Below are 18896 nucleotides of genomic sequence, written 5' to 3' on the forward strand. Positions count from 1 at the left end.
TTATTTATTTATTTGACAGAGAGAGATCACAAGTAGATGGAGAGGCAGGTAGAGAGAGAGAGAGGGAAGCAAGCTCCCTGCTGAGCAGAGAGCCCGATGCGGGACTCGATCCCAGGACCCTGAGATCATGACCTGAGCTGAAGGCAGCGGCTTAACCCACTGAGCCACCCAGGCGCCCCTGTGTCTGTTTTTTAAATCTCTACTTGTTATTATTTTATCACTCAATAAACTCCACATGATGCTAATCAACTTATGTTTACAAATTAAAGTGATATGAAATGAACCTACTTTTAATTCTTAAAGAAAATGTTCTGGGGCACCTGGGTGGCTCAGTGGGTTAAGGCATCTGCCTTTGGCTCGGGTCATGATCTCAGGGTCCTGGGATGGAGCCCCGCATCAGGCCCTCTGCTCAGTGAGGAGCCTGCTCCCCCCCCGCCCCGCCTACTTGTGATCTCTGTCTGTGAAATAAATAAATAAAATCTTAAAAAAAAAAGAAAATGTTTTGACATGTCTGGATGCGACTCTTTTTACAAAGAAAAAATACCAACTTTCCATAAAAGTACCATAGTAGAGTCACATACTTCAAACCTTAATCTTAAATTTAAGCCATGTTTAAAGTGGCTTAATTTTAAAATTAAATTCTGTGATATAAATATAAAATCATTTCTATGGGAAAATAATCCACTTCCTTCTGTATTTGTTTCAATAACATAGTTCCATACCAGCTTTCCTAGTAAGCAGATTAAGAGAAAAAATAATCACCTTTATTTCTTTTAAGATTTTATTTATTTATTTGAAAGAGACTGAGAAAAACAGAGTAAAAAAAAAAAAAAGAGAGAGAGAGAGACTGAGCAGGGCAGAGAGGAAAAGGGAGAGGGAGAAACAGGGAGCAATTCAAGACTCTGTCCCAGGACCCTGAGATCATGACCTGAGCCAAAAACAGATGCTGAACCGACTGAGCCACCCAGACTCCCCAAATAATCACTTTTTTAAAGAGAAATTATCAATAGAAGCATGCAAGGTTAGCCAAACTACTTTCTTTGTATGGTTTTTCTATTTCTTCATAGTATTTTAAGTCCTAACAAACTTCATAAATCCTTAAAATGATTAGCTGTAATTTCCTATATAGTAATGTCCCTTGTATCAGTAAATGAAATGTATACTTTTCTAAGATTTGTACTTTTTAAATTTCATAATAGGGCACTAGATTGCCTAAATTGTTAATATAACAAATCCTACAATTTGCATATGTACTCAAAAATGCTTGAGTAATACTACCATTGTTGGCTATGAAAGGAACCTGAAAATCAGAAATAGGTTTGTCAACAAGCTCTTAGTGACCTTTGGAGATCCCTTAACTCTCTTAGCTTCTTGCTTGTCAAAGATCCTAAAGTTCAACAATCAATAGTTACCATACTTGTCCAATGTCTACTATGTGTCAGACGCTGCATTTAAATGTACTTCCCAGTGAAAATACTAGAAAAATTCACAAACATTTGGGAAGAATTTATATAACTTTAGCTTACAGGACTCAAAGAGAAAGAAATATGGGGGAAAGGGGCAAGAAAGAAAAGTGAGAAAGTCAGCAAGAAGGATAAAAAAGACAGAGGAGGGGGGCACCTGGGTGGCTCAGTGGATTAAGCCTCTGCCTTCGGTTCAGGTCATGATCTCATGATCTCAGGGTCCTGGGATTGAGCCCCACATCGGGCTCTCTGCTCAGCAGGGAGCCCGCTTCCTCCTCTCTCTTTCTCTCTGCCTGCCTCTCTGCCTACTTGTGATCTTTGTCTGTCAAATAAATAAATAAAATCTTAAAAAAAAAAAAAAGACAGAGGAGGAATGACACCAAATAAGGAGCTGGTCTTTGCCTTTGTCAATCTTGATTTCATCCTCTAACATTGCTAGAGCCCTGCAACCATGCGCAGAGGTAGTATATTCAGTATTAACAGATGTACTGTGCACACCAGCCATCTCCGTGAGTTCCAGAAGAGACTGACACCGAACCTAAACAACATTATATAACAGTTGGTACACTCTGAATCTCCAGTGTTGTGAGCCATATCAACTACCCCCTTATTACCTAAACTGTGATTCCATCATCACAGGAAGGATTGGAAGAGGGAGAAAATCAAGAATGTTGAGTGCCTAGATTAAACTTTCTATCATTCGTCAAGAGGAAAGAAAGGAAAAAGGTTAGTTGATAAGAAAGTCATCCCCATTTATAAGAAAATATAAAAATATATGTATTTGCTCTACCAAATTGTGACTTCTAAAAATCCCATACAACTGTATCAACTACGCTAAGGAACATTCACATTGTTTCCAATATGCTGTGGCCACAAGTAAGGCTGCTATAAATATTACTGTACTGAGATTCTTGTATATTTGTACTTTAATTCATCTACTAGCAGTACAGGCTAGATTCTCATGAGTGAAACCATTAGGTTGAAGGGTGTATGGAATATATTAAATGTGAAGCAATGTTAAAGATGACTTTCTAAAAAGGAAGAAATTATTCAGATACCTAGCAACAAGACATACATGTACCTTTTTCCTAGCATCTCTGCCAAAAATGGATGATTTTAATTTTTAAAATATCTTTGAGATATAATTCAGATACTATAAAATTCATCCTTTTAAAGTGTACAATTCAATAGTGTTAGTATATTCACAGAACTATGCAATGATCACCAGTAAGTTTAGTACATCTTTGTAACTTCATGAAAAGAAACCCCGTACTCATTCAGAAGTCAATCCCCATTTCTCCACCTTCTTCCAGTGCAAGGCAACCACTAATCTACTTTATCTTTGTATAGATTTGCCTATTCTTGATATTTTGTACAAATGGAACCATACAATATGTGGTGTTCTGGGACTGGCTTCATTTACTTCACATTTTCAAGGTTCATCCACATTGTAGCACGTATCAGTACTTCATTTCCTTTTATCATTAAATAATATTCCTCTGTATGGGTACACTGTGTTTTATTTATCCATTTATCAGTTGAACATTTGGGTTGTTTCCAATTATTGGCCATTATAAATAATGTTGCTATGATCATTCATGTACAAGTTCTTAAGTGGATGTGTGTTTTTATAAACCTAGGTGGAATCAGTAGGTCATATGGTAACTCTATGTTTAAACCCTTTAAGGAACTGCCAGACTGTCTTCCAAAGTGTAATTTTAATTTTTGCCAGTTTGAAGGGCATAAAATAGTTTCACCATTATAATGTGCACTTACTTATAATGTGTACTCCCTTACTGAGTTTGAGACTCTTTTCTTTCATTCATTGGTAATTTAGGTTTGTTTTTCTTTAGCTGCTTTTCATCTCTTTGGTCTTTTTTTTTCTGAGTTACTTTTTTTGCTCCTTATAAACTTCCAAGAGTTCTGTGTATATTTTAGATATTAACTAATTAACTATTAACTAATTAACTTCTTCATAAATATTTTGTCTTGATTTAAATTAAACATTAGTGTTTTAATGTTGTGGTATCTTTTGTATAAAATATTCCAATTTTTGGAAGTAAACATATCTTCTGGGTTTTTGTGTTTATTAAAACGTTCTATCTTACTTCCAGATTATAAATGCAGCTACTGAAATTTTCTTCAAAAATTTTTATTTATTTTTCTTTAAGTCTTTACGGAAAATCTGTATCATATACAGAATGAAATAAAAACTTAACCATTTTTCTACTGAAATGATATATCACCTTATTCATATATTAAGTGATCAAATATAATGAATTTTTTCTCTGGATTCTCTATTCTCATGTTTTTCAAGCCTAGGTCAGTACTACTTGTTGCTTTTAAAATCAATTCAGTAGGCTTTATTTGGGCATTTAAAAAAATATAAAATAAAGGAAAAAACCAGTACATATCATATATAACATGGGTAAGTCTTTCATGAAACTTTTTTTTTTAAGATCTCATTTATTTATTTATTTATTTATTATTCTCACGTGTGGTGACACAGCCTTAGGGAGGGAGTGAGGGAAAGAATTTCAAGTAGACTCCAAGCAGAGTACAGAACCCAACACGGGGTGATCTCTTGACCCTGAGATCATGATCTGAGCCAAACCAGAAGTTGGATGCTCAACCTGACTGAGCCACCCAGGCACCCCTTGATTTCTGTTTTTTTAACACAAACATATAAACACATAGATCAAAGATCATAATGCATGTAAAATGTATTTCTTATTGTGAATTATAAGAAATAAAATCTGAAATCCATTCTTCCATTATATTCCATTAATCCATTTGTCCATTCCTTTGTACCAATAGACAAATATGTCTGTTCCTTTGCTCATATGTATCTAATTCTAGTGGCTGTGTTCCGATGCATGGTAAAGCAGGTGCATCTCCCTTTTTAGCTACTACTGGATATTTCTTCTTCCATATGAACTACGTGGTCAATTTTTTCCTACCATTAACAAGATTTTTTTGCTTCTACTCTAATTAGAATTGCTGATTTGGAAGAAATTATACTTTTATGATACTAAGTTCCCTGCTGCCCATCAAGTATTTAGTATGTCTATTTATGAGACATAGTATGTTTCTGTAATTCTTATTACATAAGTCATATGGTTTACTTGTTAAATTTACTCCTAAGTATTTCATAGTTCTTGTCATTGTTGTGAAAGAAAAAATTCCCCATTTCCATCTGTGTGCTTACTGCAAATACAGAGAAACTTTCAGTTTTATTTATCTTATATCTAGCTATCTTACCAGATTCTTTTATTAATTCTATTGTTTATAACTTAAGTCTCTCCTGTTACCTAACCGTATTGCAAGGACCCCTAAAAATGGCAAATAGTTTGGCAGTATAAAATGGCAACATGAGAATCTTGCTTAGCTCCTGACTGTAAAATGCTATTTAAGTAACATATATAAGAAATTAGAGACCTATTCTTCTCTCTTCCATTTCTCAAGTTATTCCTCATGTTACAGTCTCTGATTCTCTTCTCTTGCAGCTTCTCAACTGTGCTACTAGTGAGAGGGTCTGGGTTCTGATGTCTGTGTAGTAGGGAAAAGAGTTGCTGCGGACTCTCAGTGTACCATTAAAAATACATATCCATACATTCAGGTATATGCATATGTGGCACAAGGTAAGATGCTGAAAGGAATAACAAGAAATCAAGAATGTCCAGAAAGACAATCAAACAAGAGATGAAAGACATATGAATAAATAATGTTATTTCAAATAGAAATGATACATGCTCCAAAGTCAGCATGAATCAAGAGTAGAGAAAAATAGTTACTTACAGTATAGAAACGGCAACAAGTAGAAATTACATATATATGACAATTATGCTATAATTTGGATATAGTATAAATTAAAAAGTTTTTGAGGGATTGGCTGAACTTAATTAGCACATGTACTACTATTTTCTTAGAGGAAAAGACTGCTTTCAAATGATTCACTTAAAAGTGAACTTCTAGGGGCGCCTGGGTGGCTCAGTGGGTTAAGCCCTGCCTTCGGCTCAGGTCATGATCTCAGGGTCCTGGGATCGAGCCCCGCATCGGGCTCTCTACTCAGCGGGAAGCCCGCTTCCTCCCTCTCTCTCTCTGCCTGCCTCTCTGCCTACTTGTGATCTCTGTCAAACAAATTAAATAAATCTTAAAAAAAAAAAAAAAGTGAACTTCTAGCAACTTAACTCCTATATTTCTTAGAGACCACTTGGACAGATGATAATAACATTCCCCAAATTGTAGTACTGTCAGGAAAAGGAAGTAACAAGAAGAATAAATAAGAGCCTGGTTTACAATTCCCTTTCCTGATTACCCCTTGAAAAGAGAATTAATTTTATTCAATAAAAATAAAAGGAAATAAATCCTTATCCTGCAAATTTCTTAAAAATAGAAATTTTATAATTTCACATAATATATAATTTTCATTATAATGTTATAATTCACTGTTAAAGTTAATATGGCTTCTTATATTGCCAAAAATATCATAACATAAATTTTTACCAGGGTCAAAAATTTTCATCTCTGAATTCACACAGTGTATAATAGCGAAATGCAGCTGTTAAATAAAGCATAGTTTACTGGTTCATTCGTGCTATAAAAATATGACTGACATTTCATCTGGTCAACCATCTTAAAGGTTAATTCTTGTTTCCTGTTTCAGATTTTATTTCAGGTGAACTGCTCTGGGCAGATTCTATTTACCTATTCCGAACAAACCACAAACTGTTTCATTGCTCACTCTTACTGTTAAGAACATATTGACTTGCTGCCTGCTCTGCTGTTTAATTCATTTATGCTGAGAGTCAGGCATGAAGACAGAATTTTAAATGTGACATTTGCAGGCTGTTAGGTCATTTAAGCTCTGACAACACTAGGGAATTCCTGACATATAAACTGGACCTGATTATCAAACACAGATAGGCTTCCCAAAGCAGCAAATTTCTGGTCATATTTTTTTTGTTATTTCTCATAGAATTTAATATTAAATTCCAATGTCAATGAAAAGATCTATATAGCCAACATTTTAAAGTAAAAACCTGTTTCTCAAACCAGAACTTCTTCTAACCAAATCCGCTAAATGAAAATCTTTTTCGTTGACAAAGACATTGGAAAGAGTCATGATAATAATTAACAATCACCTAAAATTCTGACATATTCTGATATTTAAGGGCTTTTAATATTTTCTATAATCTATAGATTCTGAAAAATCTGACAGTTCTGAAGGCCATGACTCTTGTCAATAGAGCATTTAAATTCTCAGATTCTGGCCAGGGCAGAGCCGGACTTTATATATATATATATATATAAAATTTATATAATATCTTAGTTTAGACTTAGTTTAAATATCTACCACATTGCCTTCTCTAAAATTACAGTTATGCAGAATGGATGATAGAGCCATTATAACTGGAAATGAAAAAAAAAAAAAAACCCTGCCCACATGACATTTAGAATTACACTTTACAAGAGTTGATAATGGGGTAGGGTGAAAGAAATAAGGAAAGATTGTTTTCTTATTTTAGCTACTCAAAAAAATTACAAGAAATGACAATTTTTCAGCTTTTTTCCCTTGTCACTAACAAGTGCTGCAGTGGTTCAAATGAAAGTTTTCTGAAATTAAGTCTTGTTGTTAAGTAATGAACAAAAATAATTCTGATCTTACCCTGTGTTTTATATAAGTAAGAATTCCATGATGCACAGCAAGTAGCCTTTTAATACTTTGAGACTTTTAATGCTTTGAGACTTCCAACTGTGATAGGTGGAGTCTAAAAAGGCATGGATGGCCTGGAATGCCTTTCAGCTATACCACATTGATTTTGAAAAACCTAACAAAGGCAATTACTTTTCAAAGATCAAAACTCTTGTTTCTTTCAAAAGAATAAAACGGGGGAAGCAAACCTGGTGTATTATCTGAGCTACAGGAAGTTGTTCAGCATATTTCAGTGGTTCCATTAGTTCCTCATTCATCCAGTCCTTCTCATATCTGAAAAAAAAAAAGAATTTAAAAACACGCGGCTCAGGTAAATAGTATTTTTAAATATGGCAAATATTTAAATATGACCGATATGAAAACTATTAAAAATTCTATATTTAATGTTTCTGAAATAATCAGTATTTATCAAAATCTATGAAAAACCACCTATTGATAATTTTTACATGACATATCTCTAAGTACATTCAGAATGCCTCTAATTACTATGGAATAAGATTAGCTAATATCATCTAATATTCTCAGATCCTGTCTTTTAATCTGTGCCTTAAAATATTTAAGAATTCCCTGTTTATAGGCTGTACTTTTTAATACAGTATTTAAAGGTCTTCAAAACCTGGCTCCAACCACGTTCAACCTCCATCTCTAGCAACTCCTTCTCTATGTACCAGTCTATTGCTTCAGCCACATCCAACCACCGGCTGCCTGCCAGTGGGCCTTGCAGCGCCTTGCCTCTCTGATGCTCCCCATTCCGTTTCCTGTTGGGACCAACCACCAATTCCTTCTTTATTTACTCCTCTTTCAAACATAATGATTTAAACCTGTCTAGATAAATTTTTCACCTCCCTGAAGATAGAAATCGTGTCTTATTCTTTCTTGTATAACCAATGTTCACTATATAATACTCAATAAATGTTTGCTAAATGAATATATGAAAATGAAGACAACAATAACTGAGAGATGTTATATGAAAAATATTTTCTTTAATATCTACATTTACAATGAGATGCAGCAATGACATAATACAGAAAATACAGTACACAGTAAGTACACAGAGTATACAGTACACAGTCTAAGAATAAAATCTCCCCAAATGAAGAGAATTAGAAAAAAAATGTTTTTAAAAAATTATTGACCCTTTTTTGAAGTAGGAAATAACCATTAGATTTTAAAACAATACACCTAAACATATTTAAGCCTCTTTTACCCATCTTTTTCTGTAAATTACACAGGAACTTATTGATTTAAAAGTCAAATTTTAAAAACAGAAGCCTTAATTTGTCTTGAAAACTAACCAAACAAGACTGGCCTAAGTCTCTAGGGCTGCAATTAAGGAATGGGTTGATGAGAAATGTGGAAACTCTCCATAAAAAAGGCAGATAAACAAGGACAGGGGCACCTGGATGGCTCAGTGGGTTAAAGGCTCTGCCTTTAGCTCAGGTCATGATCCCAGGGTCCTGGGATCAAGCCCCACATCGGGCTCTCTGCTCAAGCAGGGAGGATAAGGATATTATCACATGGGATTAAGGCCTACGCCAGTGACCTCACTTAACCTTAATTACCTCTTTACATACCCTATTCTAACTCATATTCTGAGGTACTCTCTCAACATATGATTTGTGGAGGGGACACAGTTCAACCCATAACATATATGTAAAATAAAATTTACCATTTTAACCATTTTTAATATCCAGTGTAATTATTATGAACGATCATCACTGTCTATTCCAGAGCTTTTTTCATCTTTTAATACTGAAACTACCATTTAAACAGTAACCCTCTCTTCTCCCCACCTTTACCTCTGGCAACCACCATTCTGCTTTCTTTTACCTAGTTAAGAGGTTCTTTAAGCTCTTAAATCATCGGCAAAATTTTGTCCTTTTTTTTTTTTTAAGGTTTTATTTATTATTTGACAGACAGAGATCAAAGTAGGCAGAGAGGCAGGCAGAGAGAGAGGAGGAAGCAGGCTCCCTGCTGAGCAGAGAACTCGATGCGGGACTCGATCCCAGGACCCTGAGATCATGACCTGAGTCAAACGCAGCGGCTTAACCCACTGAGCCACCCAGGCGCCCCTAGACCTGAGCATAATTCCTAACTAAGACACCCAAGGTGCCCCTTGAGTGACGTTTTAAAAATACCAAATGGTTAGCATGAAAAATTCCAGACACACTGTTATATTTTTTGTTGTTGTTGTTTTATTTGTTTTCTGAAACATATGAAAGTAAGTTGCAGATATCATGACAGTTACATCTAAACACATTAGCAAGCATCAACCAAGGGTAGGTTTGAAAATTTTCTTAATAACTACAGGACATTTTAAAAAAGCCACTCTAAGTATAATTCACAAGTAATCTTTGTATCACTTATCACTATGGACTTAGGGTTTTTTTGCTTATGTAGTGTTTTCATAATAAATTACAATTATTTCTCATTTTGAATTTCTTAAAAATGCCTATCATTTTCTTACTTTATATGTGCTAGAAGTGTGGTATCAAAGCTGATTTTCTTTCAATTTTAGTTATTTTCATTTTTAATGTATTTAAAATTTTAAACTTATTTTCATGTTTCGGCTTGGAGGCCTACATGCCCTTTTAACCTTTTAACTTCTAATACTCAGACATAGGATATAGCTAAGTCAGTCGTTCTAGATCAATTCTCCCAGGCACACAGGACCCTTTTCAAACTGGAGACAAAGATCCCCTTTTATTTCAGAAAAGTTTATTATTTTAAATGTTATGTCTGTTCATTTTCCATTTGTTTTTCTAGTTTCAGTTCTTCAACTAAATATATTGAATTTTCTCTATCATTCTCTCTTTGATCCTTTCAGCTCTCTTATTTCAGTTTCATTTTCTTGACTCTTTTTCATTTCTCTTCTTTACGTCTCTTACTGAACTTCTGGTAATATCTATCTTCCCTTGGGTACCTTGTAATTTAGTTTTCATTTCTGAAATGATTTTTGTCTTTTTCTGTCGATTTCCTTCCAGAGTTCAATCAGCTCCTGTTTCATACATCTGTTGTTTGTCCATTTCAATTGTGAGTTTTGGAACTCCAATTCATAGTGTCCTTTCATAATGCAATTGCTTGTTTAATATAGGTTATGCATGTTTGAGTGTTGTGTTTCAGGTTTCTCACTTTATGGCTTTTCCTTTCTGTTTTTATTTTTCCTGTCATACTCTCTCTCTCTCCTTAACCCCCTGTGTGTGTGTGTGTGTGTGTGTGTGTGTGCTTATGTGTGTGTATGTTTAGAAGGTGTTATTTAAATTTTGTTTTCTTATAGCAATTTTGTGCAGATCCTGGCTTCTTTTTCTGTTGAAGATTATTTGTATTGGTTTTCTCCAGAATCAGCGATCGCAAGTTACCTTGTGATAAGAAGAGAGATCAGGTGGCTTATTAGGTTTCTCAGTTCAAGAGCACCCTCCTCTGTGGCTACAGTGAAGTGTAGATTACTTTAAAAATGGTACTTTTTGTGGTGGTTGTGGTGGTGGGAATAATTTGTCTTTTTAAAAACTTTATCTTATTTCTGGGATGCCTGGGTGGCTCAGTGGGTTAAGCCTCTGCCTTTGGCTCAGGTCATGATCTCAGGGTCCTGGGATGGAGCCCTGCATCCCTGCATCCGGCTCTCTGCTCAGCAGGGAGCCTGCTTCCCCCCCTACCCACCACTCCCCTCCCCTGCCTCTCTGCCTACTTGTGGTCTCTGTCTGTCAAATAAATAAATACATAAATCTTTAAAAAAAACTATCTTATTTCCTTTGGACCCTTCTCTTCAGCTCTTTCTTTCTTTCTTTTACCACCAAGCCTCCAAAGGAACCCCCATTCCCATCCCTTGTAAGATATCTTCCATTCTCTCAGAATGAGTGCTTTTCTCAAATTGTCACCTAAGGTCAGCCACACTTTCTAAGCCCCATCTCCCAAATCCAGAGGCCAGGCCTCTGATCAAGTAGTTCATGCTTACAGTAATTCAGAAAGGGAGAAAGCTATAAATGTTAATATATATATATAAATATATATATATATTTTTATATATATATATATATATATATATATATATCTGCCATCCTAAGGAAACTGGGAATTTTTCTCTTGCAATATGGTAAGGTTCTCTTTCTTAAAGCCATCCTAGAATTCCTTTTATTTAATATTTTGAGTACCTCCTAATAGGATGTAATTTTTCTATTATCTTTTCCCAAGATCTTTCACTAAGATCTATCTAAATAACTTCTATGTGGAAAATCTGTGCATTCCTTTTTTACTTGACTATTTTTTTTAAACTGTTTTTGTAGAAAACCACAGTAAGTGGAATTTGTTTATACTATAAAAGGGTTTTGGATCCAATACAGTAATGCTACCATCTCAAACCAAATATTATCCAAGTTCTCTGCATAACTAAATAAAATACTCCTGGCAAAATTCTGACACCTATTAAGTTGGTCTTTACAACCCCTCATCTCTTGTGTTCTTTAATTCTGTCACTGTGCCCTCAAAAATCTTTCTGTGCTATCCAAGCACTCCTGAAATACACTGTAAAATTACTTACTGTGTCCATACATCTTTGATTCAGAAACAGGCAAGATTTTTATTCTTTATTGCTCTATTGAGATTAGATTATTTGTATATAACATAACAAAGCTTATTGTGAGCAGAACACCAAGGCATCTTTTCAAACATAGGAAATACGCCCGACAAAAAAGAAGAAAGCAGAGACACTGTGTTGTGCCAAGTACAAACTAAAAATTTAGGAGATTAATAAATAATTCAAGACACATCATCTACAGTAATTCAAAATCACTAAGAAGAAATTCTCAAAACGTATCAAAAACAGGAAGCTAGCCAAAGTTTGTGTAGTCTCTTGAACATGATAACTCGAAGTCATTACTTGAAACTAGAAGTATATAAAGAAACAAAATCAATTTCTTAATACAATTCTGTTTTTCCAAAAAAGATGGAAAAATTTCCACTCCAAAACTGTATTTTATTTATTTATTTATTTATTTATTTATTTTTCAAACATTCTATTCATCTATTTGACAGAGAGAGAGAGAGATCACAAGTAGGCAGAGAGGCAAGCAGAGAGAGAGGAGGAAGCAGGAGGAGAGAGGAGGAAGCAGGCTCTCCGCTGAGCAGAGAGCCCGACGCGGGGCTCGATCCCAGGATCCTGAGACCATGACCTGAGCCGAAGGCAGAGGCCCAACCCACTCAGCCACCCAGGCGCCCCACTCCAAAACTGTATTTTAAAAAATGCCCAAGCATTTATACAATTGACAACATATATTGTTGTACAAATACACTTGACAAATCTTGGCCCTACGACATTCCTAAAAGTTTAAAGAAGTGAGAAAAGAAACTCAAATGTATTGGTTAATAGAGACAAACACAAAATGCTATTACAACTCCAGAAAGTTCCCAAGAGTCATTGAAGATTATTTTGGTGAATACTGGTTTTACCATGAGATAACAATCTAATGTATCATCTTCCTTGAAATGAGATTCCCCTCCCAAACTTGCAGCATCATCAATCTTATAATTATCAAACTAAAAACTTGTCTAAGAAGATAATAAAACATAACCTTGACTATCACGTACTTTGAAGAAGCACAAGGAAGAAAATGAGCCGGGGGAAAGATACATAATTTGAGGTACAAAAACCAGAGAGTTAACTCCCAAGAGAACTAAGCTCCCTTAACTTATGGTCCAACTGTTGAAATGCATCTTAGTTTACTGCAGCTTGCAGTATGGTATAAAAATGCACACACCAGTTAAAAAAGAGTATCTTCCTGAGCAACTCCATCAAGCAGTTTTAACAAAACCCCTGAAAACCAAGCTCTAGTTTGGGACTTCAGGAGTAACCTCTTGTCTGGTAGAAGCTGTAGGCAGGCTTTCCAAAAGTTCACAAAACCAGCTAACTTGTATACACATAAGCAATTACCTTTATAGAGTCAAAAATAATTATAAAATAGCAGCATGAAGGTAGTCAGAGGGAGCCTGTCAAAATTAGTGAGCACTTACCCTGTAGTAGGCACTCCATTAGGTACACATAAGTGCAGTTATATGTGTATTATTCTAGCCATTTTATTTTGCTATTACATAAATACCTGTGATGCATGAAAAGTATGTAGAATATCTACAGTTTCATTAATAAATTATATTCTATGTAAAACTGTGCCACTTGCTTTTTTCATTTAATATTGTTTTTGAAATCCAAGCACATCAATGTGATTATCAACCTAGTTTTTTCCTGTTAATAGGTATATGGCATAATATAAAAATGCTCCATTTTACTTAGATATTCTAATATTAATGGACATTTGCTTTCAATTATATATTATTAGAAATAATGTTGCAATAAACATCCTTCTAGGCTTTGTCTACATGTGCAAGAGATGTTCTACAACACATGAAAACTACAGTCCATGGGCCAAATTTGGGATGTCACCTGTTTCTGTATGTGCTATAACCTAAGAACGGTTTCTACATATTTTAATGGTTGAAAAATAAATTAAAAAAGAAAACTATTTCAGGACAAATGAAACATATAAAATTTGGTCATTAGCATCTATAGTTATTTGAACCAGACATTCATCTGTTACTATATTATCTGTGACTGCTTTTGCACTATAACAGCAGAGCATTTGCAACCGAGACTGTATGACCTACAAAGGTTAAGATATTTAATATCTGGTCCTTTATAGGAAAAGTTTGCCAGTGCCTATTCTGGAGTAATAATTTATAAGATGGATTTGCTAGGTCATAACTACACACATTTTAAATTTTGCTAGAAACAACCAGATTGCTATCCAAAGGGACTGGATCAATTTATGCTGGCCCCAGAAATGTGTACATTTCCATTTCCCTCCATCATTACCTCTGAATTTTCTACAACAGTATCTCATTGTTTTAATTTATACTTATTTTTAAAAAACATATCTAAATGGTCACTGAAAAAAAAATCTTTCCTGTTTTCCAAATATATTTCTTTAGGTCATTTTTCTATTGGTTTGTCTTTTTTTTTTTTTAAATCATTGTGCAGATTTATATATATAATTTGGACAGAATTCTTTGACATACGTGTTGCAAATAATTCCACTCACTTCCTCTTAACTTTGTTTACTTTTACTGTATATATTTTAATTTTATAATTAGACTTTTTCTAATTATATATGATATGATAATATCATATATATGATATTCATATATTATATTATCAATATCATGTACTATTAATCACCTTAATATTAATTAATATAATATACTATTAATTACATGCACTATTAATTATTAATATATTAATAGTATATTAATATCATATACTATTAATATGATAATAGACTTTATCAATTTTTTAAAATTTGCTATGCTTTGGGTACCATGACATCTTTCCCTATTCCTATTTCTCTACTCTTACTAAGTTTAATAATTATGAAATGGTAGATTCTCTTAGATTTTCTATTACATGTTCTGTTAAAAAAAAAACAGGGAAATTTTGTCTCTTCCTGATACTTGTATCTCCTAACTTTTCCCTTGTCCCCTTGTCTTCTTTGCATTAGTTGGGACTTCTTGTACAGTGATGAATTGATGAAATTATAGCATGCATCCTTATCTTGTCTGAATTACACGGAGATGCTTCTAAAGATTCAGTCTTGGGCCACCTAGGTAGCTCAGCTGGTTAAGCGTTTGCCTTCTGCTCAGGTCATGGTCCCAGAGTTTGGGGACTGAGCACCGTGTTAGGCTCCCTGCTCAGCAGGGAGTCTCTTTCTCCCTCTCACTCGCTCTCTCTCTCAAAATAAAATAAAATCTTTTTAAAAATAATAAATAAATAAAGATTAATCTTAAGTATAATATTTGTTGTTGGCTTTAGATACATGGCCGTTATAAAGTCAAGGCAGCTCCCTTTTATTTCTAAACCATGTTGCTTTTCATCATTATTGATTAATTTCAGTCCAATGTTTTCTGTGTATCTACTGAAACAATTACAAAATAATTATCATTTAGTGTAATGATAATCCTAAACCATCACTGCAATTTTAAGAACTTCTATTTGGTCAGGAATTATTTTTATTTAAAATGTACTGGAATTAAATTTTATTAAAGATTTATACATTTGTGATCATAGGCGAGACTGGCTCTATACTTTTTTCATACTCTTCTTATCTAGTTTTGGTTTTAAATGTAACTAGTTCCACTGAATGAGTGAGGTAGCATGCTTGATTTTTTTTTTATTCTGTTCATAAATGTCAACTCAACGTGTCTTTGGTAGATGTCAGAAGGAAAAACCATTTAAGCCTACTGTTTGCTGGCAGTTTGTTGGGAGAGGGTATATATGTTTTACAATTGGGCGGAAAAAAAGAGTAAGTTTGTTTTTTTACTTGAAGGGTTAACTCATTTCTTTTACTGACTTTTTCCTAAATCCCCTCTAAATATTACTTTAGCCACATTCCAAGTGACTTTTGTGCCCTTCTATTGAAAACTTCTCATTTGGGGGTTTTGTTTTTAATTTAGTATTCTTTCAAATGAGGTATTTGGTCTAATTATATTTAATTTCTTAACTGATATAGCTGGATTTATAACTACTATCTATTTTCTATTTCCCATCTATTTGATGTTCTTTTCCTTCCTTTCTTCTTTTGAATTAACCAAATATCTTATTAGTCCTTTTTTTCCTCTTTTAATGTGGTAATGAAACATATATTTATCATTTTAGCAGTTACCTTGTATATCAGAACACCTAACTTTGACTTGTTAGTCTAATCAAACTGTTTACATTTACCATTTCTCCAGTAAGAATAGTATTTTACACTTCCACTTATCTGTTTTGCATTATTGTTATATATTTTAATTCTACAAATATTTTTTAACTCAACAAAATCTTTTTATTTTGTCTCATCAATATGTGATTATTATAAATGATACACTTACCTATTCTATTTCTCTTCACTCCTTACTGAGTTTCTGTGTTTCCCTTTAAAATCATTTCATTTCTGGCTGAAGAACTCCATTTATTTTTATTTTAGTTCAGGTGCACTGGCAACAAATCCTGTTTTATCTGTCTGAAAGCATCTTATTTCACCTTCATTTTTGGAAGATATTTTTGCTGTGTATGGAATTATAGATTAGACGTTTTCTTCCTTTTAGCACTTTAAACATGTTATTCTATTGTCTTTGGTTTCTACTGTTTATGTCAGTATCAAAGGTAACATGTCTTTTCTTCTCTGGTGGACTTTAAAGATTTTTCTCTATGATTTTCCAGCATTCTACGATGTGCCAAGTTATGGTTCATCCAGCTTAGGGTTAGCAGAATTAGCTGAATGTGTTTTGATGTATTTCATTAGTTTTGCTCATTATCTCTACCTATTGAATCTTTTCTATTTTCAATCTGTCCTCCAGTGTAAGACACTATACATAATATATTATACTGAATCTACTGCTTCTGACTATCTTTTCTGTTTACTTCTTTCTCTGCTTCAGTTTGGCTATTTTCTGTTGAATTGTCTTCAGGCACACTAATCCTATTTTCTGATGCATCCAATTTGACATTAAGCCATTCACTGAATTCTTTAGTTCAGATACTACCTTTTTCATATCTAGAATATTCACTGCATTGTTTTAGATATATTCATATTCTCTGGTATTTCCTTAACTTTTCATCTGTTTTCAAGAATTTTTCCCTTTTTTCTTGAACAAAACATGATTTATTTAATATGAACTTACAAGATTCTTATCTACTAACTCCAAGTTCTGGATCACTTCTTGGTCCACTTCTCTATCATGTTTTATTTTTGTTTTACTCTTGGTAAATGGTTATAATATACTGTCTTGTATGTATCCAGTAATTTCTCATTGATTGTACATAGGAAATTATATATTGAAAAATAAAAACTTAAAAACCTATTGACAATCCTATTTCCCATCTGTAAAGATCCACACTTTCCTCTACTAGGCAGCTAGAGAGTGAGGGTCTGATCACTTCCATTCCTGAACTGAATTCCGACTGCCTTACAATTTTAGTAAGACTCATTTACCTTTAATTTGCCCTCATTCTTATGATAAGGACCTTCAATGTTCAAACTGAAGCCTGCAGGTCTTTGTCACCTCAATACAGATGGATTGCAGAAAATGCCACTATGCTTTTCAAAGGTTTCTGGTTTAGATTTTTGTCCCGTTGTCCTGTGTAGCTTCAGAATTAGGCACACTAGGCTCACCAAACTGCCGAAAGTTGTACAACAATGTTCACTGTCCCCATTAGCGACCCTTATCAGAGACCAAACCCAGCCAGATTTCTCCAGTGCAGAGGTGAACAACTTTTTCCTGTAAAGGGCCAGAGAATATTTTAGGCTTTTGGGCCATACAATCTCTGTCACAACTACCCAACTTTGCCATTTAAAGCATGAAAGCAGCTATAGACAATATCTAAACGAATGAAGGAACAAATATGGCTATTTTCTGATAAAACTTTATTTACAAAAATAGGCAGCAGGCCAGGTAAGGCAAATGGGCTATAGTTTGCCAATTTCTGTTCTTGCTGCATCTAGAATCAGTAAGTATACCCAAAAGGAAAAATAATTACAAATTGTGTGTAAAGGCACCATCCCCATAACTGGCAATCCTCAGCTGGTATGTTCTAACCAACTGAGCCACCCAGGAGCCCCCTCAGCTGGTATGTTCTTAGGGAATTCTCACCCTGAAGACCTTTATTTCCTCCGAATTACAAGACTAGTAAATTCAGCCCTGGTTTTCAGAGGTTTCCTGCAACAGCTTTCCTTCAGTTTCAGAATTTGGCAAATATTTTGAAAGGGAAACTGGTCATGTGACTGAGGCAAATATCTTAAAAGGGAAACTGGTTTTGTGCTTGAATGACAACTGTGTTACTCTAGCCTCACACAATCACCAAAAATTCCACTGATTTCTCTGTCTACAAGCAATGACCCAACTTCCTGGACCAACTCAGATTCTCAAATTTGACCTATTCCCAAAATCAATAATTAACCCAGTGTAAAAGTAGCTACAGATTTTGAGGTCACCTCTGAGAAGTTTTCCCAAATCTGGATTTTTAGCTTCTTGGTCCTCATCGCTTCTGTACTTCTCTGATGTCTTTAAAAATGTTATTTTGGGGGGCGCCTGGGTGGCTCAGTTGTTAAGCATCTGCCTTTGGCTCAGGTATGATCCTAATGTGCATCCTGGGATCAAGCCCCACATCAGGCTCCCTGCTTGGCGGGAAGCCTGCTTCTCCTTCTCCTGCTTCCGCTGCTTGTATTCCCTCTCTCACTAGCTCTCTTTGTCAAATTAATAAATAAAATCTTTTAAAAATGTTATTTTGTCTATCTTTTCTAGTTGTTCTTGGTGGGATCACATAAGGCTGTTGCAAATTACTTCATCCTATCCAGAATCAGAAACTGTATCCTACTACTTTTGATGTTTAGTATTTTCATTATTACTCATTTCTAAGAGTTTTTAAAATTTCTACTGACATTTTATTTATTCTAAAAATTACTCAAAATGTGTTTTAGAACTTCCACAGATATATATTTTAAACAATTATTTTTTTGCTATTGATTGTAACAATGATGTGGTGATCAGAAAAAAAAAGTTCCTAAGATTCTAACACCTTATAGTTTTTAAGAATGCTTGTTTGACCAAATGGGTCAATTTTTTTTTTTAAGATTTTATTTATTTATTTGACAAAGAGACACAGTGAGAGAGGGAACACACGCAGGGGGCAGTGGAAG

General features: G+C 34.2%; 1 protein-coding gene across 1 annotated transcript in view; it reads right to left on the minus strand.

Moving 5' to 3' along the window:
* The window catches only part of PIGK (phosphatidylinositol glycan anchor biosynthesis class K), a 125463-nt gene that overhangs the window by 40022 nt on the left and 66545 nt on the right, over positions 1-18896 (minus strand). The window contains exon 10 of the mRNA XM_059375167.1: positions 7368-7452. Within this exon, the coding sequence (XP_059231150.1) occupies positions 7368-7452 (85 nt within the window). The remainder of the gene's footprint in view (positions 1-7367; positions 7453-18896) is intronic.

Source organism: Mustela nigripes, chromosome 14 (genome assembly GCF_022355385.1).
Source record: "Mustela nigripes isolate SB6536 chromosome 14, MUSNIG.SB6536, whole genome shotgun sequence".
NCBI lineage: Eukaryota > Metazoa > Chordata > Mammalia > Carnivora > Mustelidae > Mustela > Mustela nigripes.